Source organism: Coregonus clupeaformis, chromosome 21 (genome assembly GCF_020615455.1).
Source record: "Coregonus clupeaformis isolate EN_2021a chromosome 21, ASM2061545v1, whole genome shotgun sequence".
In the NCBI taxonomy this organism is placed as follows: domain Eukaryota; kingdom Metazoa; phylum Chordata; class Actinopteri; order Salmoniformes; family Salmonidae; genus Coregonus; species Coregonus clupeaformis.
Genome location: NC_059212.1, coordinates 22,560,469 through 22,586,686, shown reverse-complemented (window position 1 = coordinate 22,586,686; position 26,218 = coordinate 22,560,469). Strand labels below are relative to the sequence as shown.

Here is a 26,218-nt window from a genome sequence, read left to right as displayed (position 1 = left end):
CTGAGGCAGCAGACTTTGTGAAAATGTATATTTGTGTCATTCTCAAAACTTTTGACCACGACTGTACAACAGCCATTTTGTTCATATGCCCAACGGTTATCCTACCACTGACAGAAGGTTAGCTTTGATATCATCAGGGAGTGTCTGCATAGAGAGAGTCCATTAACCTTCATTGCCCTTAGTAATATTCCTTGAAAAAAGGCCTCAATGTCCTCCATAACAGTTAGTTAGATTTCTGTGTGGTAACTCTTGCATTGTCCCCTTCCCCTCCCATGTGCAGCCGCCAACAGCCCATGGATCAAGGAGCACCCTGAGTGTGGCTACAACCTGGTCAACTCCCCCCACCTGAGGCCAGCCTGGGTCCTGGACCGGGCCATATGGCACATGACCTGCAACATGGCTGACGCCAAGTACGCTACTAACGGCCTTCCCGCCCTGGTCAAGAATGAGGGGCACCTCAATGTGAGTGTCTGAAGGTCACTTTCACAGCTAGGGTTGCAACATTCCAGAAACCTTCCCAAAATTCCCATGTTTTCCGGAAATCCTCCTACCGGGAACTTATCAGGATGGAATAAGCAGGAAGGAAATCCTCAAACCGGAAAGTTTATGGGATTTTATAACCCTGGCCACAGTGGTCCAGAGTTTTTTCCTGATCATGCCACGATGTGGTCAGGAAAAACTCAGGGCCTTACACATATCACCTTATTGGTTTTGTCTTAATGAAATTGTGAGCTCCTTTGGGGAAGACCTGAACCTTGAACCTGTTTATTTTTTATTTTGTAATCTCTCTCAGGCAATCCGCGATGTTCTGTGGGGGCAGGTGTTCCCCAAGATCAAGCTGTGGGAGTTCTTCCAGGTCAGAATCGAGAGCGCTGTGGAGGAGTTCAGGGACCTGCTTGTAGATGGTGAGAGCATTCAACTGAGCACTGTACTGTTCTGTCTTTCTGTTCATGACATCTGTTGTGTCATTATAATAACTAGGGTATAAAGAACCAAACAGAAGCAAAGAGGCCTAAACAAGCAAACGTATTGTTGATTTTATCATTATCCAATGTTCATTTTAAGATTAATTTTGGCAGCTACAGTATATGCTTCCTAATCCACCACCCTTGTCAATCAGAGAAATGATGTGTTTTGGTATTGAGTAAATGTTTCAATGTGTTGGTATTGATGAATTAATTGAATGGGTTGTGGTATTATGTGGTTGTAATCAGGAGAGAAACCAGACCAGAAGAAGACTGGGGGTAAACAGGGACTGAAGATCATTCAGGACCCAAAGTTCAGACGCTTCGGAAACGAAGTGGACATGGACTCTGCTCTGGAGACCTTTGTGCCTCACAGGTAAGTGTGTGGGTGTGTGTGGTGACATTGAAATTCCAATTTCCTCAATGCTTTAGGTTACTCCCTGAATTGAAATGCAATTGACCCCAACCCTGGTGCGTGTTTGGTACTTTATAGATGTGTGTGCTGTCTAGTTCAGCAGTGTCAAACTTATTTTGCCCAAGGGACGCATTTCGTGTTCAACAAGGTATGGAGGGCCGCACAATGTTTTTTAAATATTTCCTTGCCATCAAAATGTGCAGAAAACAGTCCATAGGTTTGGGAATTTTCAATGCTCCCTGACTGTCTAGCTTTCGTTTTGGTGATTGTTAACAAGCTGGACAGAGTAAAGAGACTGTATAAATTTAGGTCCATTATCATTTATACACAGTTTCAATTTGGTTTTAGTAATTTCAATGTAGATTGAGGTTGTACGTTTTTATTATTATTTTAAAGAAAAAAAACGTTTTCTTTAGGCTCGCTGGCCGGATCCGTCCTGCGACCCGTATGTTTGACACCCCAACCTCTAGTTACTTGGATTGCCAACGTTGATGATCCTGACTTTACATCAGTTTATTGAGTGGATTCTGAATCGACCCCCAAATCTAAAGCCAAGTCTCATCCTGCACATGTCAATCCTTTTCCCTGTCCAGCCACAGTACACAAGCCATTCTGGAGGCCTGTAATAGGCTGTGGGGGAGACTGGAGGAGATCAATAAAGAGCAGTACCAGCAGATGCTACACCACCAGGAGCAGGTAGCCCCCCCCCCCCAGTAGCTTTGGTATGCTCCATATGCGTGTCTGGATAATGTAGTCCATCCATTTTACAATTCTTTGTTCTACTTCTTTTTTTCCACTCAGGCCACTAACTGCATTGTGGGAAATGTTGTTTATGAGCGCCTGGCTGACCACGGACCCAAACTGGGCCCCGTCACCAGGAAAGACCCTATTGTTACCAGGTAGGCCAGTGGTATTCAAACTCGGGGTCGGGGGAAGTGCAGTGGGGTCGTCAAAAAAATATATAGCTAAATTCTGGCTGAAAATATGGGGTTTGAAGGTAGGCTGTGTGCTGACTGTATGTAGATGTTAAAAGGCTTCATGACCTAGTGTATTTCACTCACATGAATACAAAAAATGGCTTTAGAAACAAGGTCTACAGTATTATGACTGTAATGTCAAAGAGGCAGATTCACTTTATTGAACCCTCGGCAGTGGAAAAAAAGGTTCCATCCGTGACATAAGACATTATATCATGCTAAACTTATTTAAGCAGGAGTGCCCTCCTTAGGGCCGAAGCAGTAATGCACATGCAGATACAATTTGGGTCCTTTGTTTTCACATTTCATTATGGAACCAACTAATTAAATGTGCGTGTGATGACAGATACTTCACCTTTCCGTTCGAGGAGAAGAGCCTGGAGGATGACCTGAAGATGATGGACCAGCCAGACAACGCCTGTCACTTCCTGGCTCACAACGGCTGGGTGATGGGAGACGACCCTCTTAGAAACTTTGCTGAGCCAGGTTTGCATTCATTCACTTCTCCCCATTGTGCGCGGCTGGCACATAGGGCAGCAACAAAAGTATCTCCACTTCTGGCAGTCTTCTCCACTGTGCCCCAGCTCTGCTGATGTTGGTGCTTAGTCAATTGTTTTACATTATAAGTTTTTAAAAAGATGCTCTTATCCAGATCAACTTACAATAAGTGCTTTCCGCTAAGGAAGATCATACTTTACACTCACTTTTTTAATCAGGGCAAAGATCAGCGTGTCTCTATTGGTCAATGACATGCAAACAGTCTGGAGATGCGTGATATCTTACCATGTGTAGCCTAAGGGATATAGATGAATGTAAAGATGAATGCTTAGTTTAGACAGTCAAAAAGCTGGAAATAGCAATGCTGCTTCAGTGGTAACCTGATCCTTCCACAAGGGGGAGCCAGTGTGATGTAAATATCATTCCCAGTGTTACTAGAGGCCCAGTCCCTGAGAACGTCAAGAAATGAATGCCTCTCTGTCTTTCCAGGCTCTAACGTGTACATCAGGAGAGAGCTGATCTGCTGGGGCGACAGCGTCAAGCTTCGCTACGGCGACAAGCCCGAGGACTGCCCCTACCTGTGGGCCCACATGCAGAAGTACACAGAGATCACAGCCAAGCACTTCGCCGGAGTCCGCCTGGACAACTGTCACTCCACCCCCCTGCACGTGGCTGAGGTACATTCCATTCAGTCTGAGCCATTTGAGTTTGTTATTACACTCCATGTAGCCCATACCATTCCACACTCTATGAAACCCATATAGTGTTACTGCATGGCCAATGAATACGATTTAAGTATCTTCCAACGTAACAATTGATACACTTGATGTATGAATAAAGTTAGTGATCATTCGCTGTAAAGGGACGGAACAATGTAATTACTGAATCCACTCTCTTCCGTAGCACATGCTGGCAGCAGCCAGGGCTGTCAGGCCCAACCTGTATGTGATCGCGGAGCTCTTTACAGGCAGCGAGCTCATTGATAATGTGTTTGTTAACCGCCTGGGGATAACCAGTCTTGTCAGAGGTACCGGACGTTCACATGAAGTAGACAAAGCACTGGAGTGGTTGGGGTTAAACCCTAGGTTACACTTTATTTTACATATCTGGTGTTTACTTGCTTACATAATTACATTTTGGTGTCTTTGAGATCAATTGAAAAACTGACCAATTTGTATCATCTGGTACCTGTTTCTTCAAAGTAAGTACCGGAAAGTATCGTTGGTTACCAAATAATTTTAGAGTAAACACAAGTACTATATTAGGACTGTAAAATAAAGTTTTACCAAAAATGTTTTGTTTAGGCACGACACTAAATCTCTGTTTTTGTTTCTTTCTATGTGTCTCTCTCACTACATCTCTCTAATAACTCCCATTTACAACCTTCATCTCATCATTCCTGATACCTCACTTTACATAGTATCTGCTAAAATGTTTTGCCTTAAACATATCACCTGTCGTTTACTTCCTGGTCTAAACACCTCGTTTACCTTTTGACCTTTATACTTTGTCGTCCCCCTCACCCCTTTGTCGGTTCTCTTCTCATATTTCTGTCTCTCTGTTTGGTTTCTGTTTTGGATTTTGGCATGTTTTCTTTTGCACCTTGACCTTGACCCCCATCACTCCTCCATACTAACCTCCTCTCCTGCTTAGCTTCATTTCTACTTCTTCTTCCCTCTCCCTACCCCTCATTCATCCTTTCTCTCCCTCCTTCAACCTAACCCTCCACCCCCTCCTTCCCCTCTTTCCACCCTCTCTCTATGATTTAACCCCTTGTTGACTGGCCTGTGGATGTGTACATGTAGTACATGTTGGATGTGGCTCGTGTGGCGAGGCCCAGTCTGTATGTGGTGGCTGAGCTGTTTACGGGCAGCGAGGACCTGGACAATGTCTTTGTAAATAAGATAAGCATTACCTCGCTCATCAGATGTAGGACTACACACCACTAGCCTGGTCCCAGATCTGTTTGGTCTACTCCTTTGGACGTTGTCATGAATGACCAAAGGACCACAAACAGATCTGAGACCAGGTTAATGCATCACTGCATCTTTGAAAGGAAAATGGTATCAACATGCATTCTCAAGTCCTGCGTGTTGGCACCATTGTATGTGATTGAAAAGACTACAAAGTAATACAGGGGTGTAACTGTAAATCCCTTCCTCCCTCTCTTTTCCCTCTACCTGTCCCTTCCAGAGGCAATGAGTGCAGGGGACAGTCACGAGGAGGGCAGGCTGGTGTACAGGTATGGAGGGGAGCCCGTCGGAGCCTTCGTCCAGCCCAGCCTCCGGCCCCTGGTGCCCAGCATTGCACACGCCATGTTCCTGGATGTCACCCACGACAACGAGTGCCCCATCCAGGTACGTTATTCTTAAGTGGCCTATTTAGGTAGCCTATTCTTGACTTCCGTTATTCAGGTACAGCATAGCATTATAGTGGCCATTGCTAGTTCATTGCTGTAAAACATATCTAGGCAATGTTTCAATATGCACACTACTGTAGCTAGCATACTACTTCTTAGAATGAAGCAAATATACTGGCCATGCATTCTAAGTGGTATGCTAGTATGTACATTGATACATATTGTTAAACAACATAGAACCTGGTCAGAACCTGGTTGATTTCAGTATGAACTTTGGGTTTAAATCTTAAATCCAGTGCTATATGAAACTCCAGTGAGGCAGTGGAGCGGTACCCCTTTGTGCTGTGTCCCTGTTCATTCTCTGGGAACATTTCCCCCTAATTAAAAAAAAGTAGGGCACCACAAACCTGGGTGTGTCAATTCCTTTGTTGTTGTCTATGTTCCAGCTTCGCTCTGCTTACGACTCGCTCCCCAGCTCTGCCATCGTTTCAATGGCCTGCTGTTGCTCTGGCAGCACCAGGGGATATGATGAGATGGTGCCCCACCAGGTAACACTCACACCTTTTCTCGGTCATAACAGCATAATGACTTTTATCCTGATATTTGTATATGTTAAATGCATATACAACACTATAGCATCACTATATATATCTCAAATCACTTTAAAGGGAAATTTCAAAATTTTTCAACTTCATATTCATCATCTCCAGCACCACCCAAACATCAACATATGTGAAAATGGTGTGTTTCAATGTTTTGTAGTAAAAAAGCTAGAGAAAGATAAGTGTTTCCAATGACATCATCAACCAATTAGTAGAAAATTAGTAAGCAATTAGTAGGCAATGCCTACTCACAACTCACTGGGCCCCGTGTAGCTCAGTTGGTAGAGCATGGCGCTTGCAACGCCAGGGTTGTGGGTTCAATTCCCACGGGGGGCCAGTATGATTTTATTTTTATTTTTATAAAAATGTATGCACTCACTTAACTGTAAGTTGCTCTGGATAAGAGCGTCTGCTAAATGACTAAAATGTACAAATGTAAATGTCAAAATCACACGATGCACACCGATGATGCCATAGGAAACACTTATTTTCCTTATTTTTTACAACAAAACATAGAAATGTGCCATTTTCACAATATGTTGATGTTGGGGTGGTGCTGGAGATTATGAAGTTGAAAAATTGTGAAGTTTCCCTTTAAGTATAAAGCCAAAGGAAAGTTTAGAATTATGGTAGGTACTATAGTAGTATTGTACAGTAAATAGCCATGGATGATGAATGACTATGGTCTTTAGTGACCATCACCTCTGCGTGTCTGCCTGTAGATCTCAGTGGTGAAGGAGGAGCGTTTCTACCCCAAGTGGAACCCTGACGCCAAGGCCTCGTCCCCCGGGGAGGTCAACCTGAAGACGGGTATTATCGCTGGCAAGCTGGCCCTCAATAAAATGCACCAGGATCTGGCCTTGAAGGGCTTCAACCAGGTGGGTGTGTTGGGAAGTAAATGAAAACTGAAATAAAAACGATTTAGTAAACTGAAATTAAATCATTAACAAACCTGTTTTGAAAAACTCAAACTAAATAAAAATCGAATGGGCTTTTCAAGCTTTTTTTCTAATTGGGTTGTCAAGATTCTGAATTTGGCGGGGTCACATTAAGATTGACTTTAATTTCAAGGTAGACTCAGCGAGATGACATTGCCATGAGCGGCACCGCAGATATTGGTCGCATTCCCCTGCGGGCACCAGATTGCTATAACATGTCGGTCGTTTTCCTCTGCTCAGGCGTTGCTGACACATGCCAGATCTTACAACGCCTGGATAAGTATTTTACGTATCAGCTAACCACTTTATTTTATAGCAGTCTGGTGCCCGACTGCACAGTCGATGATGGGGCACACAACCATTGGTTGATGCATGCAACGTCTGAGCAGCGTAACACGACCATGATGTGGTTGAAAGGTACGTAAAATAGCCATCCAGGTGTTGTAAGATCTGGCAGGCGTCAGCAACGTCTGAGCAGAGAAACGCACCCATTGAGATGAAAGCGATGCAAGACTTTGCTCCTGTGGGTACACTCGCAATGGCTGCCAGTCCACCCATAATGCCTTCATTGACTTGAATGGGGATGTTCGTTCTATTCATTATATTTCTATGGCAGGACATGCAGTCAGGAGCGAAGGAGAGGAGAAAATGTGTGTCTTTTTTGCTATTCTAACGGTTATTATGGTGAGTGCAGTCATTTGGCTGGCCAATTACAGTCATCGAAAATTCCATGACTGTCACAGCCCTACTTTAAACGTAACCTAACCTATGACCTGACTCGTCACCTTATGTATTACTGCCCCACAGTAGCATGAAGTGACATCCCCAAAAAACAAACTATACAACACATAAATGGCTGTTAGCTTCCCACGCATACAGTGAGGGAAAAAAGTATTTGATCCCCTGCTGATTTTGTACATTTGCCCACTGACAAAGAAATGATCAGTCTATAATTTGTATGGTAGGTTTATTTGAACAGTGAGAGACAGAATAACAACAAAAAAATCCAGAAAAACGCATATCAAAAATGAGGGAAATAAGAATTTGACCCCCTCTCAATCAGAAAGATTTCTGGCTCCCAGGTGTCTTTTTATACAGGTAACGAGCTGAAATTAGGAGCACACTCTTAACGGGAGTGCTCCTAATCTGAGCTTGTTACCAGTATAAAAGACACCTGTCCACAGAAGCAATCAATCAATCAGATTCCAAACTCTCCACCATGGCCAAGACTAAAGAGCTATCCAAGGATATCAGGGACAAGATTGTAGACCTACACATGGCTGGAATGGGCTACAAGACCATTGCCAAGCAGTTTGGTGAGAAGGTGACAACAGTTGGTGCAATTATTCGCAAATGGAAGAAACACAAAATAACCGTCTATCTCCCTCCAATGGGGCTCCATGCAAGATCTCACCTTGTGGAGTTGCAATGATCATGAGAACGGTGAGGAATCAGCCCAGAACTACACGGGAGGATCTTGTCAATGATCTCAAGGCAGAATCAAAATCACATTGTAGGATTTTTTATGAATTTATTTGCAAATTATGGTGGAAAATAAGTATTTGGTCAATAACAAAAGGTTCTCAATACTTTGTTATATACCCTTTGTTGGCAATGACACAGGTCAAACGTTTTCTGTAAGTCTTCACAAGGTTTTCACACACTGTTGCTGGTATTTTGGCCCATTCCTCCATGCAGATCTCCTCTAGAGCAGTGATGTTTTGGGGCTGTCGCTGGGCAACACGGACTTTCAACTCCCCTCCAAAGATTTTCTATGGGGTTGAGATCTGGAGACTGGCTAGGCCACTCCAGGACCTTGAAATGCTTCTTACGAAGCCACTCCTTCGTTGCCCGGGCGGTGTGTTTGGGATCATTGTCATGCTGAAAGACCCAGCCACGTTTCATCTTCAATGCCCTTGCCAATGGAAGGAGGTTTTCACTCAAAATCTCACGATACATGGCCCCATTCATTCTTTCCTTTACACCAGGGGTGTCAAACGTACGGCCCGCGGGCCGGATCAGGCCCGCAAACGGGTTTAATCCGGCCCGCGAGATGATTTTGAAAGAAAAAACTATTATTGCACACAGAGTCCATGCAACTTATTATGTGGCTTGTTAAGCAAACGTTTACTCCTGAACTTATTTAGGCTTGCCATAACAAAGGGGTTGAATACTTAGTGACTCAAGACATTTCAACTTTTCATTTGTTATTAATTTGTAAAACATTTGAAAAACATAATTCCACTTTGACATTATGAGGTATTGTGTGTAGGCCAGTGACACAAAATCTCAATTTAATAAATTTTAAATTCAGGCTGTAACACAACAAAATGTGGCAAAAGTCAGGGGTGTGAATACTTTCTGAAGGCACTGTATGTGCAACAAGTCATCTCTCTCTCTCGCTCTCTCTCTCTGAACAGTAATTCTTCCCTCAGATTATGCATGTATGAACTAGACATTGAAGCATCCAGCCCAAAGTGAGAGGTTTAAAAAATACTTTCTTAGTCACCAAAGTACCATGTCTTTAAACATTTGGTTTCCAGGGGGGCAGTGCGGGCCATGAGGAAGGCCAAAAAGTGTCTCACTCCCTGGGTCAGAAAGCTCATAATTAGCTGGGTCATCGCAAGCACCAGCACCAGTGTAGATACTACCATGCATGGGCGGTGTGTTCAATAGGGCGATATGGGCGACGCACTGCCAAACGGGAAAAGGAAGGGATTTTTTTTCTAATCAATTATATCATGGCAACAGTAGTTCAGTGTTCACGTCTGATCTGCCAGCCACTAAATGTCCAATCAGGCTAAAGTCGTGCTTCAAATGTCCCCGCCCGTTTTGGGGCGATTTCAGTCAGGTTGAAAATCGCCCAGAAGTCTCTCATAGCCTCTAATGTAAAATAATTTTTTTCAAATTTCTGAGCTTTCAATACATTCTCTATGGGTGTCTGAGGGCTTGCACTTACGCGCTTTCGTCATACGTAACGCAACGTAACCATGAACGGCAGACCGCAACGCTTGGACAGCGACTGGTGTAACCGACATGCACCATCTTTCAGAAAAGATTAAGAAAAATGAGCTGTCAAAGACCCACATTGATAGCTGTTTGAGATTGTCTGCTTTGGTGAGAGTGAATATTGCCACTCAACTGGATGAGGGATACAGGCTAGCTGTCCGCCGCCACAACGATGAGGTTAGCAACAGCAGAGTCGTGAACACTGTCTACGAGAATCGAGACGACCTCATAGAATGTTTTGAAGCCATCCGGACGGGTTCATTGGGTTCATTTGACCAGCCCACCGTACCAGAAGCTACAGAATAAGGACATCGATGCTGTCTTTATCAAACGTGCCCTCGACAGCTTCGCAAGCAGTGTGCAGGCCATAAGGTAAGATAAAGATTAAACAATATCATTCGATCTTTCTCAAAGCAGAGCTTTATTTGAAAATGTATGCATGAAAGGAGACTGCATTTGTGTTTGAAATTACATTATTGTCATTATATATGGCCAGTGGTGTAATCTATCTTATTTTATATACTATGTGTACTGTACAGTGGTGCTCATAAGTGTATGAACACATTCTAAAGCTGACTAAAAAGAGGAATAAAAAATAAAAAAATCATCTTTTGGAAATTGATCTTAATGACTTAATTAAAAAAAGTTGGAAAATCCAACCTTTAAGGACACCAATTTTCTTTTCTTTTTTATTCCTCTTTTTAGTCAACTTTAGCATGGGATCATAAGCTTATGAGCACCACTGTATACTGTGCTGAACATCCAGGCTATGTGAGACACAAAGGCTAACTTAAACACTAAAGACTTTATGCATCCCTGCCCATTTTAAGTGGAACTGAAGTATTTGTACTATACATGGATACATTGCATATACCTGTGCATCACATAGACAACAATACTGTACAAAGCCAACAAACACATTGGTCTGTTTGCCTTCAGGGACTCCTCTCAACAGCAGCTGCAAGAAGCAACAGGAGCCAAAAGACCCAGAACAGCTTTGAGAGAAGAGGAGAAGCAGAGGCTGTCTGAAGAGGTCTGCAACACCATCCTGGATCACACCAAAGAAAGGTTCTCTTTCTCTGGCCACCTTGTGAGTGCTACCTTACTGCAAGCAGACATGTTTGAAAGGTACTGCCATTCAAAAAAATAAAAAATCTGTTCATGTTCATTTTTACAAATCTATACAATTGGCCAGAATATGGTTGTTCATATTTACAAATCTATACAATTGGCCAGAATATGGTTGTTCATTTTTACAAAGCCATACATATTGTTTATGCAGTGTTGAGGAATGTGAAAGAACACCCTTGATTATTTTTACTGTGATAACTTATTTTGCTTTTGTAAGCCAACACTTTTGAGATCAGTCAATAAATGCTTCTGGTATTGACTTATATGCTGCCCCTGTCTTCATGTTGTTGCTGGACATATCTTTTTAAAAATGTGTGTAGGTCACCTAAATCATCAGAAAAATTGCCCCTCCTGAGAATTTTTTCAGGAGCCGCCACTGCTACCATGACCTGGTAGTATATGAGGAGCTGTAGGTCACGGGGGCATTTGCCAAAGTCGTAGGAGAAAGCAGTTTAGGGACAGGGACTGCACGTCAAACTAATTGCCAAATGTATCCAAAGAGATGAATTAATGAATTATCTGAATTAATGAATACAATGAGGAGCAGGTTACAACATTCTGGAACACGTGATGTTATAATCAGATTCTTCTATTACATCATGTTGTGTCAATATCTTGTGTATGTTTGACAGTGAACAGTAAACCCAATTCACTTTTACAAAGCACAGCTAGCCAACTAGTAGTTTGACTTGTAATTTGTACTGCCTACTTTTGAAAGATGATTTCTTTAATCAAAATGGCACAGATCTCCCAGAAGGGTGGGCTGTGCAACATGAAGATGTTATTGTTGGCTGTTATTTTCTGTCTCCTTTCGCCTGTTGCTGCAAATGTGTTGGTGTCTTCAGAGCACAAGACTTTGATGCCAGTGAAGGACCACCCTATTCTGAACAACCCTGATGCTACAAAATAACAAGTTGATAGTTTACGGGTGAAAGACTATTCTTCTCCAGGTAATGTGGGCCAGTTGACAAAAGGATATTCCTCAAAAAATGTCAAAGACCCCCCGGACTTTGTAGAGCCCCTGATTTCTGTTCCAGAGCACAAGCCGTTGATGCCAGTGAAGGACCACTCTGTTCAGAACAACCCTGATGCTACAAAAGAGACCAATTTTAAGTCATTGCTGGAACAACTTGAGAGTTTACGGGTGAAAGACGATTCTTCTCCAGGTAACGTGGGCCAGTTGACAAAAGGATATTCCTCAAAAATTCTAAAGAGCCCTCGGAGCTTGTAGAGCCCCTGATTTCTGTTCCAGAGCACAGGCCTTTGATGCCAGTGAAGGACCACCCTGTTCAGGACATCCCCAATGTTGCAAAATGGACCAAAATGGTGCAAGTGAACCAGATGCTGGAACAACTTCAGAGGATGAAAGATGATACTTTCCCAGGTAAAGCTAAAGTCCCACAGATGATTGTGGAGAAACGTATTCCTTATCTACAGGCTTACAAGCAAAAAGCATTGCAAGGTGACAACAACGTCTTCAAAGAAAATCTTCAGGCTCCAGCTCCAAAAGCTCAGAAGAGCACCCTGAAGATCAAACCCAGAGTCAACATATTGACTGACCCTTCTTACTCCGAGCCACTTGTGAAGGTTAACCTGATTTTGTGGCTTGTTTTCTATGGCTTCATCGTAATAGTGGTTCTCTATGATGCTGTGAGAATCTCCAAGGAGGCTAGAAGGCGATCTGATGCTATTGCCACTGCCAGGTTGAAGAAAAGGGAACCAGCCACCGCTGAACCACAGACACTGGCATCCAGAGTTCGGGAGAGCATCTCTTCACGGTTTGGTTTGAAACAAGCATCATCCACACCACAGTGTGCCCCATTTCTGACGATTCTGCAAAAGAGTTGCAGAAGTCAAAGGAGTTCATCTCCACTAAGGACAAATCTGAGTCGGAAAAGAGACCTGGAAAGAGTGCTGTCAGCCTGAGAGAGTGTGAGCCGCCTCTGCCTAGCATCCCAGATAACTTCCTTGTGCCTGACTCTGAGCCTGCCATCCAGGTGGCATTGAACCCATTCGACACCAAGCTAGCCAAAGTTGTATCTGACAATGCTGAGGCATCCAACTACGAGGCAACCGAGAAGCCCTGCTACACACAGTCTGGGCTCACTGAGGTTTGCGTCAATTAAGACTGAGGACTACTTCTTAAACCAAGTGATATTGAATAAAAGCTGCAGATATTACATCTCCAAATGAGATCACATGGAGACTGTCACCTTTGAAGACTTCCATTTTCTGTTTGTAATTTAATTTCTTTAGAATAGTAATAAAAATATATTGCATTTAAAACATATGTTTCAAGTTATTTTGGGGGTATTTTGATTTGTTGTTGTACTGTTGTGTTGTAAATGCAATAGGCAACATTATTTAATTGATAAAATAATATATTTTTCAGAGAAAAAAAATTGTTAAACATTAAAGAGATTCTTCTGTACTTTTGTATACTTTTTTGCCAGTAGTTCTGAAAGTAGCACTCACGAGCCAAAAGTGTTCCCAGAGAATTGCGTACTACGTCACATATGTGCAGATACAGTGCCTTCAGAATGTATTCATACCCCTTGACTTAATCCACATTTTGTTGTGTTACAGCCTGAATTCAAAATGGATTAAATAGATTTTTTTCTCACCCATCTACACAACATACAGAAATATCTAATTTGCATAAGTATTCACACCCCTGAGTCAATACATGTTATAATCACCTTTGGCAGCAATTACAGGTGTGAGTCTTTCTAGGTAAACCTCTAAGAGCTTTGCACACCTCGATTGTACGATATTTGCACATTATTATTTTAAAAAATCTTCAAGATCTGTCAAATTGATTGTTGATCATTGCTAGACAACCATTTAAGTCTTGCCATATTTCTTATTTTATTTGTTTAAAAAATTACCCCCTTTTTCTCCCCAATTTCGTGATATCCAATTGCGATCCAATTACAATCTTGTCTCATTGCTGCAACTCCCCAACGGGCTCGGGAGAGGCGACGGTCGAGTAATGTGTCCTCCGAAACGTGACCCACCAAACCGCGCTCCTTAACACCTGCCCACTTAAACCGGAAGCCAGCCGCACCAATGTGTCGGAGGAAACACCGTTCCTTGCCATAGGTTTTCAAGCAGATTTAAGTCAAAACTGTAACTCGGCCACTCAGGAACATTCACTGTCTTCTTGGTAAGAAACTCCAGTGTAGATTTGGCTTTGTGTTGTAGGTTATTGTCCTGCTGAAAGGTGAATTAATCTCCCAGTGTCTGGTGGAAAGCAGACTGAACCAGGTTTTTGTATAGGATCTTGCCTGTGCTTAGCTCCATTCCCTTTCTTTTTTATCCTGCAAAACTCCCCAGTCCTTAACGATTACAAGCATACACATAACATGATGCAGCCACCACTATGCTTGAAAATATGAAGAGTGGTACTCAGTAATTTGTTGTATTGGATTTCCCCCAAATATAACGCTTCACTATGCTTGAAAATATGAAGAGTGGTACTCAGTAATTTGTTGTATTGGATTTCCCCCAAATATAACGCTTTGTATTCAGGACAAAAAGTGAATTGCTTTGCCACATTTTTTGCAGTATTACTTTAGTGCCTTGTTGCAAACAGGATGTATGTTTTGGAATATGTTTTATTCTGTACAGGCTTCCTTCTTTTCAATCTGTCAATTAGGTAAGTATTGTGGAGTAACTACAATGTTGTTGATCCATCATCCATCACAGACATTAAACTCTGTAACTGTTTTTAAGTCACCATTGGCCTCATGGTGAAATCCCTGAGCGGTTTCCTTCCTCTCCAGCAACTGAGTTAGGAAGGACGCCTGTATCTTTGTAGTGACTGGGTGTATTGATACACCATCCAAAGTGTAATTGATAACTTCACCATGCTCAAAAGGATATTCAATGTCTGCTTTTTCAATTTTTACCCATCTACCAATAGGTGCCCTTCTTTGCGAGGCATTGGAAAACCTCCCTGGTCTTTGTGGTTGAATCTGTGTTTGAAATTCACTGCTCGACTGAGGTACCTTACTGATAATTGTATTTGTTGGGTACAGAGATGAGGTAGTAATTCAAAAATCATGTTAAACACTATTATTGCACACAGAGTCCATGCAACTTATTATGTGGCTTGTTAAGCAAACGTTTACTCCTGAACTTATTTAGGCTTGCCATAACAAAGGGGTTGAATACTTAGTGACTCAAGACATTTCAACTTTTCATTTGTTATTAATTTGTAAAACATTTGAAAAACATAATTCCACTTTGACATTATGAGGTATTGTGTGTAGGCCAGTGACACAAAATCTCAATTTAATAAATTTTAAATTCAGGCTGTAACACAACAAAATGTGGCAAAAGTCAGGGGTGTGAATACTTTCTGAAGGCACTGTATGTGCAACAAGTCATCTCTCTCTCTCTCTCTCTCTCTCTCTCTCTGAACAGTAATTCTTCCCTCAGATTATGCATGTATGAACTAGACATTGAAGCATCCAGCCCAAAGTGAGAGGTTTAAAAAATACTTTCTTAGTCACCAAAGTACCATGTTTTTAAACATTTGGTTTCCAGGGGGGCAGTGCGGGCCATGAGGAAGGTCAAAAAGTGTCTCACTCCCTGGGTCAGAAAGCTCATAATTAGCTGGGTCATCGCAAGCACCAGCACCAGTGTAGATACTACCATGACCTGGTAGTATATGAGGAGCTGTAGGTCACGGGGGCATTTGCCAAAGTCGTAGGAGAAAGCAGTTTAGGGACAGGGACTGCACGTCAAACTAATTGCCAAATGTATCCAAAGAGATGAATTAATGAATTATCTGAATTAATGAATACAATGAGGAGCAGGTTACAACATTCTGGAACACGTGATGTTGTAAGTCGCTCTGGATAAGAGCGTCTGCTAAATGACTAAAATGTAAATGTAAATGTAATAATCAGATTCTTCTATTACATCATGTTGTGTCCATATCTTGTGTATGTTTGACAGTGAACAGTAAACCCAATTCACTTTTACAAAGCACAGCTAGCCAACTAGTAGTTTGACTTGTAATTTGTACTGCCTACTTTTGAAAGACGATTTCTTTAATCAAATGGCACAGCTCTCCCAGAAGGGTGGGCTGTGCAACATGAAGATGTTATTGTTGGCTGTTATTTTCTGTCTCCTTTCGCCTGTTGCTGCAAATGTGTTGGTGTCTTCAGAGCACAAGACTTTGATGCCAGTGAAGGACCACCCTATTCTGAACAACCCTGATGCTACAAAAAGGAACAAGTTGAGAGTTTACGGGTGAAAGACTATTCTTCTCCAGGTAACGTGGGCCAGTTGACAAAAGGATATTCCTCAAAAAATGTCAAAGACCCCCCGGACTTTGTAGAGCCCCTGATTTCTGTTCCAGAGCACAAGCCGTTGATGCCAGTGAAGGACCACTCTGTTCAGAACAACCCTGATGCTACAAAAGAGACCAATTTTAAGTCATTGCTGGAACAACTTGAGAGTTTACGGGTGAAAGACGTTTCTTCTCCAGGTAACGTGGGCCAGTTGACAAAAGGATATTCCTCAAAAAATGTCAAAGACCCCCCGGACTTTGTAGAGTCCCTGCCCCTGATTTATGTTCCAGAGCACAAGCTGTTGATGCCAGTGAAGGACCACTCTGTTCAGAACAACCCTGATGCTACAAAAGAGACCCATTTTAAGTCATTGCTGGAACAACTTGAGAGTTTACGGGTGAAAGACGATTCTTCTCCAGGTAACGTGGGCCAGTTGACAAAAGGATATTCCTCAAAAAATTCTAAAGAGCCCTCGGAGCTTGTAGAGCCCCTGATTTCTGTTCCAGAGCACAGGCCTTTGATGCCAGTGAAGGACCACCCTGTTCAGGACATCCCCAATGTTGCAAAATGGACCAAAATGGTGCAAGTGGACCAGATGCTGGAACAACTTCAGAGGATGAAAGATGATACTTTCCCAGGTAAAGCTAAAGTCCCACAGATGATTGTGGAGAAACTTATTCCTTATCTACAGACTTACAAGCAAAAAGCATTGCAAGGTGACAACAACGTCTTCAAAGAAATTTTCAGGCTCCAGCTCCAAAAGCTCAGAAGAGCACCCTGAAGATCAAACCCAGAGTCAACATATTGACTGACCCTTCTTACTCCGAGCCACTTGTGAAGGTTAACCTGATTTTGTGGCTTGTTTTCTATGGCTTCATCGTAATAGTGGTTCTCTATGATGCTGTGAGAATCTCCAAGGAGGCTAGAAGGCGATCTGATGCTATTGCCACTGCCAGGTTGAAGAAAAGGGAACCAGCCACCGCTGAACCACAGACACTGGCATCCAGAGTTCGGGAGAGCATCTCTTCACGGTTTGGTTTGAAACAAGCATCATCCACACCACAGTGTGCCCCCATTTCTGACGATTCTGCAAAAGAGTTGCAGAAGTCAAAGGAGTTCATCTCCACTAAGGACAAATCTGAGTCGGAAAAGAGACCTGGAAAGAGTGCTGTCAGCCTGAGAGAGTGTGAGCCGCCTCTGCCTAGCATCCCAGATAACTTCCTTGTGCCTGACTCTGAGCCTGCCATCCAGGTGGCATTGAACCCATTCGACACCAAGCTAGCCAAAGTTGTATCTGACAATGCTGAGGCATCCAACTACGAGGCAACCGAGAAGCCCTGCTACACACAGTCTGGGCTCACTGAGGTTTGCGTCAATTAAGACTGAGGACTACTTCTTAAACCAAGTGATATTGAATAAAAGCTGCAGATATTACATCTCCAAATGAGATCACATGGAGACTGTCACCTTTTGAAGACTTCCATTTTCTGTTTGTAATTTAATTTCTTTAGAATAGTAATAAAAATATATTGCATTTAAAACATATGTTTCAAGTTATTTTTGGGGTATTTTGATTTGTTGTTGTACTGTTGTGTTGTAAATGCAATAGGCAACATTATTTAATTGATAAAATAATATATTTTTCAGAGAAAAAAAATTGTTAAACATTAAAGAGATTCTTCTGTACTTTTGTATACTTTTTTGCCAGTAGTTCTGAAAGTAGCACTCACGAGCCAAAAGTGTTCCCAGAGAATTGCGTACTACGTCACATATGTGCAGATACAGTGCCTTCAGAATGTATTCATACCCCTTGACTTAATCCACATTTTGTTGTGTTACAGCCTGAATTCAAAATGGATTAAATAGATTTTTTCTCACCCATCTACACAACATACAGAAATATCTAATTTGCATAAGTATTCACACCCCTGAGTCAATACATGTTATAATCAACTTTGGCAGCAATTACAGGTGTGAGTCTTTCTAGGTAAGCCTCTAAGACAGGGGTGTCAAACGTACGGCCTGCGGGCCGGATCAGGCCCGCAAACGGGTTTAATCCGGCCCGCGAGATGATAAAAAAAAATAAAAATAAAAAACTTTATTTTTATTTTTTATTCAATAAAATAAACTGCTGTTCCAATTGCGTCCACTGGATGGCGCAATAGCAATTGTGTTAAGCAAGCAAACTGTTTATACCGGGGCAGAGCAAGTAGGTCAAGCACGTGCAGCCAATGAGCTACTTTGTTTTGCCCGCGATATTTATTACGGCTTCTACTTTTAACATTATGTGCTTTGGCACCCTCATTGCCCCAATATGTCTCTGTCAAAAAGAGAAAAGTGGACACAGAGTGCAGAGTGTTCCAAGAAAAATTGTCATCCTATTTAATCACGGAATTGAATGGGAAAGCTGTATGTTTGGTGTGTTCAGAGCATGTTGCAGTGCTGAAAGAATATAATCTTCGTCGCCACTATGTGAGTCTTCATGCCGACAAATATGACAACTTTCAAGGACAGCGGAGATGAGAGAAGGTGAATGAACTGTTGGCGGGTCTGAAGAAACAGCAGTCTGTGTTTACTCACAGCCGAGACATCAGTGACGCTGCAGTGAAAGCTAGCTACCTCATTGCTAATGAAATCGCAGTGGCTTCAAAACCATTTAGTGAGGGTGAATTTGTAAAAACATGCATGATGAAGGCAGCGGAGATTGTGTGCCCTGAAAAAGCGGCAGGCTTTTTGCAAATATCAGCCTGACAAGAAACACAGTTGCAGACAGGATTTCCGATCTTTCAGTGGATTTGGACAGCCAGTTGAAGCAAAAAGTAAAGTCATTTATTGTGTTTTCGGTTGCAATTGATGAAAGCACGGACATTACAGATGTTGCACAACTGGCCATTTTTTCATCCGCGGAGTTGATGACACATTGACCGTCACCGAGGAGTTCGTGGAGTTGGTGCCGATGACAGATACAACGACAGCAGCTGATATTTTTACCGCACTCGCCGGCGCGCTGGACAGGGTCGGAGTGGACTGGTCCCGCGCTGTCAGCCTGGCTACAGATGGTGCGCCCTCAATGATCGGGAAAAAAGCAGGCGTTGTGACAAAGTTCAGAGAGAAAGTGCAATCTGCAAATGGAGGACGTGATTTTTTGACTTTTCACTATATTTTGCACCAGGAGGCTTTGTGTTGCAAGTCACTTTTTCTTTAGAATTTTCAAATAAACTTGACGTGTTTTATGATTAATAGTGATGTTGTGCTTGTACTATTTTGGACACACTGTCCTCAGGCTCCAGTTTTATGTTGTATGTTGATCGTATTAAAACAAAGAAAACAATCTGAAGTTGTTGTTTTTAAGTTATATATACCATGATTTTTCCGGTCCGGCCCACTTGGGAATAGATTTTCCTCCATGTGGCCCCTGAGCTAAAACGAGTTTGACACCCCTGCTTTACACGGATCAGTCGTCCTGGTCCCTTTGCAGAAAAACAGCCCCAAAGCATGATGTTTCCACGCCCATGCTTCACAGTAGGTATGGTGTTCTTTGGATGCAACTCAGCATTCTTTGTCCTCCAAACATGACGAGTTGAGTTTTTACCAAAAAGTTATATTTTGGTTTAATCTGACCATATGGCATTCTCCCAATCCTCTTCTGGATCATCCAAATGCACTCTAGCAAACTTCAGACGGGCCTGGACATGTACTGGCTTAAGCAGGGGGACACGTCTGGCACTGCAGGATTTGAGTCCCTGGCGGCGTAGTGTGTTACTGATGGTAGGCTTTGTTACTTTGGTCCCAGCTCTCTGCAGGTCATTCACTAGGTCCCCCCGTGTGGTTCTGGGATTTTTGCTCACCGTTCTTGTGATCATTTTGACCCCACGGGGTGAGATCTTGCGTGGAGCCCCAGATCGAGGGAGATTATCAGTGGTCTTGTATGTCTTCCATTTCCTAATAATTGCTCCCACAGTTGATTTCTTCAAACCAAGCTGCTTACCTATTGCAGATTCAGTCTTCCCAGCCTGGTGCAGGTCTACAATTTTGTTTCTGGTGTCCTTTGACAGCTCTTTGGTCTTGGTCATAGTGGAGTTTGGAGTGTGACTGTTTGAGGTTGTGGACAGGTGTCTTTTATACTTATAACAAGTTCAAACAGGTGCCATTAATACAGGTAACGAGTGGAGGACAGAGGAGCCTCTTAAAGAAGAAGTTACAGGTCTGTGAGAGCCAGAAATCTTGCTTGTTTGTAGGTGACCAAATACTTATTTTCCACCATAATTTGCATTAAAAATAAATTCATTAAAAATCCTACAATGTGATTTTCTGGAAAAAATATTCTCAATTTGTCTGTCATAGTTGACGTGTACCTATGATGAAAATTACAGGCCTCTCTCATCTTTTTAAGTGGGAGAACTTGCACAATTGGTGCCTGACTAAATACTTTTTCCCCCACTGTAAGTGGGAGAACTTGCACAATTGGTGGCTGACTAAATACTTTTTTTCCCCACTGTATTTGCGTGATAAGAGTTATGTGGAACATTACTTGTTATTTCCTCTGTCCCCCTCCTAGGTGTATGTGGACCAGGTGGACGAGGACGTTGTGGCGGTGACGCGTCACTGTCCCAGCACACACCAGTCTGTGGTGGCCGTGTGTCGCACTGCTTTCCACAACCCCAAACACCACCAGTACAGGAAGGAGGTTCCACCCATGTTCATCCCTGGTATGATGCTTCACTGTTACCATACACACGACACTGTCCTCAGAACGGGCCATCCATAGAAATACAATAATACTAAAGTGGCCTATGTCATTCACCTTCATATATGTCATTCATCTTCATAACTCTAGAAGGTGCTGATAATGGCAGCCATCTTGGTCAGGGATCAATTCCAAACCAATATTATTGGAACAAATGGCAAGAGAGGCACAGGAGATGACATGAGAACACTACTGACCTGGATGCAGGACCTACTATTTTAACACAATCAACTTAATCTCTCTCCATCTCCAGGTAAAATTGATGAGGTGGTTCTCGAGGCGCGTATCATCGACAGGCAAGCCGGCACCTACAAGAAATGTGAGAAGTACATTAATGGCATGCCGGAGTACACTGTGGAGATTAAGGAGCACATCCAGGTAATGTGACGCCAAGTGCCGGGGAACATGGGTAATTACAGTTGTTTAGGCCCCCTGTCACAATGGGATTGAGATGTAAAGTCTTTCCTCTCAAACAAAACAAATCCATTCTCAGCCTGGGCATCCGGTTACGTTTCACAAGCTGGTATTGTGTCTGTATTCTGTCTGGCTTGTTTGAGTTTCTATTGAATGCCATTTAGTTTACATAGCTATTTACTCAGTGTTATGTGCTTCGCTCAATATACTTTTTGCTATTTAGTCAAAGTAAAACGTTTGGTAATGGTGTATACACCAATGATTTATATATATACACTAGATGACTGAAAGGAGGTGCTGTTTTGAAAACACTGCGCCTCCATCTTGGCACTCCCCCACCATTATAAAAAATATATATTTTAGAAGCTATAGAAATGCATTTATTAATTTCTACATTTGTTTTTGCCACATTTATTATATTACAGGCACCTTAATGCATATTTTTGTATTATATTATGTGAGCTAAACATTAACATGTCAACTGAAAATATATGTACAAAAAATTACCTTAAAGTATCATTTTTTGTATTTAAAAAAAGTATACGTTCTAATGTTACTGTCCCCACTACAACAACAAATACTTAAATACATGTAATTTTGTCCTTAAAACATTTCATTTCAATGCTGTAGAATTCCATTCATTCCTAAGGAGGACTGCCGACAGGTGGCTTCAAAGCCTCTCATTGGCCAATACTTAGCATTAGCAATCCAGTGTTTATATACATAATTGATATAGACCAGCAAAAGCCAATTCAGAATTGTCCTCAACTCTCCTCTCAATACCCCATTGTGGACCTTGATACTGTTTTGTAAGGTAGTGAAACTTTATTCACCCATGGTCTTTTGTGTCCCCTGTCACCCCAGCTGAAGGACAGTGGCGTTGTGAAACATGCAGGCGTGACATCTAAGGGCAGCAGTGAGTTTGTCCAGGAGATCGTCTTCGAGCGCCTCACCCCTGGCAGCGTCATAGCCTTCAGGTCAGAGGTCATGATGAGCAGCCCAATATAAACACACATTAAATAGAATAAAACACACACCAATGTTAGTGAGGGGTGGCGCAGTGGTCTAAGGCTGTGCCACTAGAGATCCTGGTTCGAGTCCAGGCTCTGTCGCAGCCGGCCGCGACCGGGAGACCCATGGGCGGCGCACAATTGGTCCAGCGTCGTCCAAGGTAGGGGAGGGTTTGGCCGGCAGGGATGTGGGTTCGTTTCCCACGGGGGGCCAGTATGAAAAAAAAAAAAAAAAACATGTATGCATTCACTAACTGTAAGTCGCTCTGGATAAGAGCGTCTGCTAAATGACTAAAATGTAAATGTAAATGGGTGGGGATGTTCTTTGGTCAGTTTGGCCTCCTATTGTCCACACACAGCTCACAGGTAATACTGTTGACTCTTCACCCCTTTGATAGCTCAGTTGGTAGAGCGGAGGACTGTAGGTAAAATAGCATTGATTTGTAGGTCGCTGGTTCAAATCCATCTTGAAGGAAAAAACCTTTTGGCCGAGGAATCTCTCCAGCCATGCAGACTGTATGTCTCCTAGCCTGGTCCCAGATCTGTTTATGCTGTCTTGACAACTTCTATGTTCATGTCAGGCCAATGGCACAAACAGATCTGGGATCAGGAGATATGTCTCCCTCTCTGAGATGTATCTGTGTTTCCCTCATCAGGGTGAGTCTGGACCCCAGGGCCCAAGAGCTGGTGGGAATCATCAGACATCACCTGATCCAGTTCAGCCCGAAGTATAAGCTTGGCAGTCTGCCCGACCAGCACACACCAACCATACTGGAGACACCCCTGGCACAGTGAGTATACATCGCACAAAGACACGCTTGCACACACACAAACATACACATACAGTGAGGGAAAAAAATATTTGATCCCCTGCTGATTTTGTACGTTTGCCCACTGACAGAGAAATGATCTGTCTATAATTTTAATGGTAGGTTTATTTGAACAGTGAGAGACAGAATAACAACAAAAAAATCAAGAAAAACGCATGTCAAAAATTTTATAAATTGATTTGCATTTTAATGAGGGAAATAAGAAAGATTTCTGGCTCCCAGGTGTCTTTTATACAGGAAACGAGCTGAGATTAGGAGCACACTCTTAAAGGGAGTGCTCCTAATCTCAGCTTGTTACCTGTATAAAAGACACCTGTCCACAGAAGCAATCAATCAATCAGATTCCAAACTCTCCACCATGGCCAAGACCAAAGAGCTCTCCAAGGATGTCAGGGACAAGATTGTAGACCTACACAAGGCTGGAATGGGCTACAAGACCATCGCCAAGCAGCTTGGTGAGAAGGTGACAACAGTTGGTGCGATTATTCGCAAATGGAAGAAACACAAAATAACTGTCAATCTCCCTCGGCCTGGGGCTCCATGCAAGATCTCACCTCGTGGAGTTGCAATGATCATGAGAACGGTGAGGAATCAGCCCAGAGATACACGGGAGGATCTTGTCAATGATCTCAAGGCAGCTGGGACCATAGTCAACAAGAAAACAATTGGTAACACACTACGCCGTCAAGGACTGAAATCCTGCAGCGCTCGCAAGGTCCCCCGGCTCAAGAAAGCACATATACAGGCCCGTCTGAAGTTTGCCAATGAACATCTGAATGATTCAGAGGAGAACTGGGTGTAAGTGTTGTGGTTAGATGAGACCAAAATCGAGCTCTTTGGTATCAACTCAACTCACCGTGTTTGGAGGAGGAGGAATGCTGCCTATGACCCCAAGAACACCATCCCCACCGTCAAACATGGAGGTGGAAACATTATGCTTTGGGGGTGTTTTTCTGCTAAGGGGACAGGACAACTTCACCGCATCAAAGGGACGATGGAAGGGGCCATGTACCGTCAAATCTTGGGTGAGAACCTCCTTCCCTCAGCCAGGGCATTGAAAATGGGTCATGGATGGGTATTCCAGCATGACAATGACCCAAAACACACGGCCAAGGCAACAAAGGAGTGGCTCACGAAGAAGCACATTAAGGTCCTGGAGTGGCATAGCCAGTCTCCAGACCTTAATCCCATAGAAAATCTGTGGAGGGAGCTGAAGATTCGAGTTGCCAAACGTCAGCCTCGAAACCTTAATGATTTGGAGAAGATCTGCAAAGAGGAGTGGGACAAAATCCCTCCTGAGATGTGTGCAAACCTGGTGACCAACTACAATAAATGTCTGACCTCTGTGATTGCCAACAAGGGTTTTGCCACCAAGTACTAAGTCATGTTTTGCAGAGGGGTCAAATACTTATTTCCCTCACTGTACAGTGCATTCAGAAAGTATCCAGACCCCTTTACTTTTTCCACATTTTGTTATGTTACAGCCTTATTCTAAAATTGATTAAATAGTTTTTTTTTGTTCATCAAACTACACACAATACCCCATAATGACAAAGCAAAAACTGTTTTTTAGACATTTCTACAAATGTATTAAAAATATAAAACTGAAATATCACATTTACATAAGTATTCAGACCCTTTACTCTGTACTTTGTTGAAGCACCTTTGGCAGCGATTACAGCCTTGAGTCTTCTTGGGTATGACGCTACAAGCTTGTCACACCTGTATTTGGGGATTTTCTCCCATTTTTCTCTGCAGATCCTCTCAAGCTCTGTCATGTTCTATGGGGAGCGTTGCTGCACAGCTATTTTCAGGTCTCTCCAGAGATGTTAGATCGGGCTCAAGTCCAGGCTCTGGCTACTCAAGGACATTCAGAGACTTGTCCCAGAAGCCACTCCTGTGTTGTCTTGGATGTGTGCTTAGGGTTGTTGTCCTGTTGGAAGGTGAACCTTCGCCCCAGTCTGAGGTCCTGTGCAGGTTTTCATCAAGGATCTCTCTGTACTTTGCTCCGTTCATCTTTGCCTCGATCCTGATTAGTCTCCCAGTCCCTGCCGCTGAAAAACATTCCCACAGCATGATTCTGCCACCACCATGCTTCACCATAGGGATGGTGACAGGTTTTCTCCAGACGTGACGCTTGGCATTCAGGCCGAAGAGTTCAATCTTGGTTTCATAATTTTTACATTTTAGTCATTTAGCAGACGCTCTTATCCAGAGCGACTTACAGTTATTGAGTACATACATTTTTCATACTGGCCCCCCGTGGGAATCGAACCCACAACCCTGGCGTTGCAAGCACCATGCTCTACCAACTGAGCTACAGGAGCTCTAGGGACAATTCCTTTGATCCCATGGCTTGGTTGTTTCTCTGACATGCACTGTCAACTGTGGGACCTTATATAGACAGGTATGTGCCTTTTCCAAATCATGTCCAACCAATTGAATTTACCACAGGTGGACTCCAATCAAGTTGTAGAAACATCTCAAGGATGATCAATGGAAACAGGATGCACCTGTTTTTTAAATCCATTTTAGAATAAGGCTGTAACAGAACAAAAAGTGGAAAAAGTCAAGGGGTCTGAATACTTTCCGAAGGCACTGTACACACGAATGTCCCGCTACACACACACACACACACACACACACACACACACACACACACACTGCTGTGCAAACACACCAAGTCTATTGGAAAAGAGCTGATGCAGGAAAATAAAATATTGTATTGTATTTCAGGTTTAAAAAGGCTTCTGAAGTTTGTAATTTCCACTTTGACATTTCAGACTTGATTTTCCCTTACGAAAAATGTAGCAACCCCTACAAAAATGTCCATTAATTATAATCCACATAATAATTGACATGTCCTGTTGCTGCAGGAGTATTTCCTGCTGTAGCAAACTTGCTCAAATTAAAATCCTACATCTGTATGGTAATATAAACTCAGCAAAAAAGAAACGTCCTCTCACTGTCAACTATGTTTATTTTCAGCAAACTTAAGACATAAACTGAGACATAAACTG

General features: G+C 42.8%; 2 protein-coding genes across 4 annotated transcripts in view; both read left to right on the top strand.

Annotated features, from left to right (window-relative positions):
* Positions 1–26,218, top strand: part of LOC121535098 (glycogen debranching enzyme-like) — a 55,182-nt gene that overhangs the window by 18,190 nt on the left and 10,774 nt on the right. For all 3 annotated transcript variants that reach the window (XM_045206255.1, XM_045206253.1, XM_045206254.1), the window contains exons 6-20: positions 281–462; positions 794–905; positions 1,215–1,341; positions 1,974–2,076; positions 2,182–2,279; positions 2,704–2,843; positions 3,345–3,532; positions 3,759–3,882; positions 5,049–5,212; positions 5,661–5,762; positions 6,539–6,694; positions 20,756–20,906; positions 21,198–21,322; positions 22,223–22,335; positions 23,025–23,159. In XM_045206255.1, the coding sequence (XP_045062190.1) occupies positions 281–462; positions 794–905; positions 1,215–1,341; positions 1,974–2,076; positions 2,182–2,279; positions 2,704–2,843; positions 3,345–3,532; positions 3,759–3,882; positions 5,049–5,212; positions 5,661–5,762; positions 6,539–6,694; positions 20,756–20,906; positions 21,198–21,322; positions 22,223–22,335; positions 23,025–23,159 (2,020 nt within the window). The remainder of the gene's footprint in view (positions 1–280; positions 463–793; positions 906–1,214; positions 1,342–1,973; positions 2,077–2,181; positions 2,280–2,703; positions 2,844–3,344; positions 3,533–3,758; positions 3,883–5,048; positions 5,213–5,660; positions 5,763–6,538; positions 6,695–20,755; positions 20,907–21,197; positions 21,323–22,222; positions 22,336–23,024; positions 23,160–26,218) is intronic.
* On the top strand, positions 16,190–17,813 carry LOC121535097. Its single transcript, XM_045206256.1, has 2 exons — positions 16,190–16,616; positions 16,704–17,813. Exons 1-2 carry the CDS (start codon positions 16,280–16,282, stop codon positions 16,976–16,978), a joined length of 612 nt encoding a protein of 203 aa, XP_045062191.1. The 5' UTR covers positions 16,190–16,279; the 3' UTR covers positions 16,979–17,813.

Bases quoted from the DNA above. Each gene is read 5' to 3' on its own strand.
- LOC121535097 (XM_045206256.1), top strand. From the start codon at position 16,280: ATGCCAGTGAAGGACCACTCTGTTCAGAACAACCCTGATGCTACAAAA. The intron at 16,617-16,703 runs GTAACGTGGGCC...TTTCTGTTCCAG, and splicing joins GAAAGACGATTCTTCTCCAG to AGCACAGGCCTTTGATGCCA.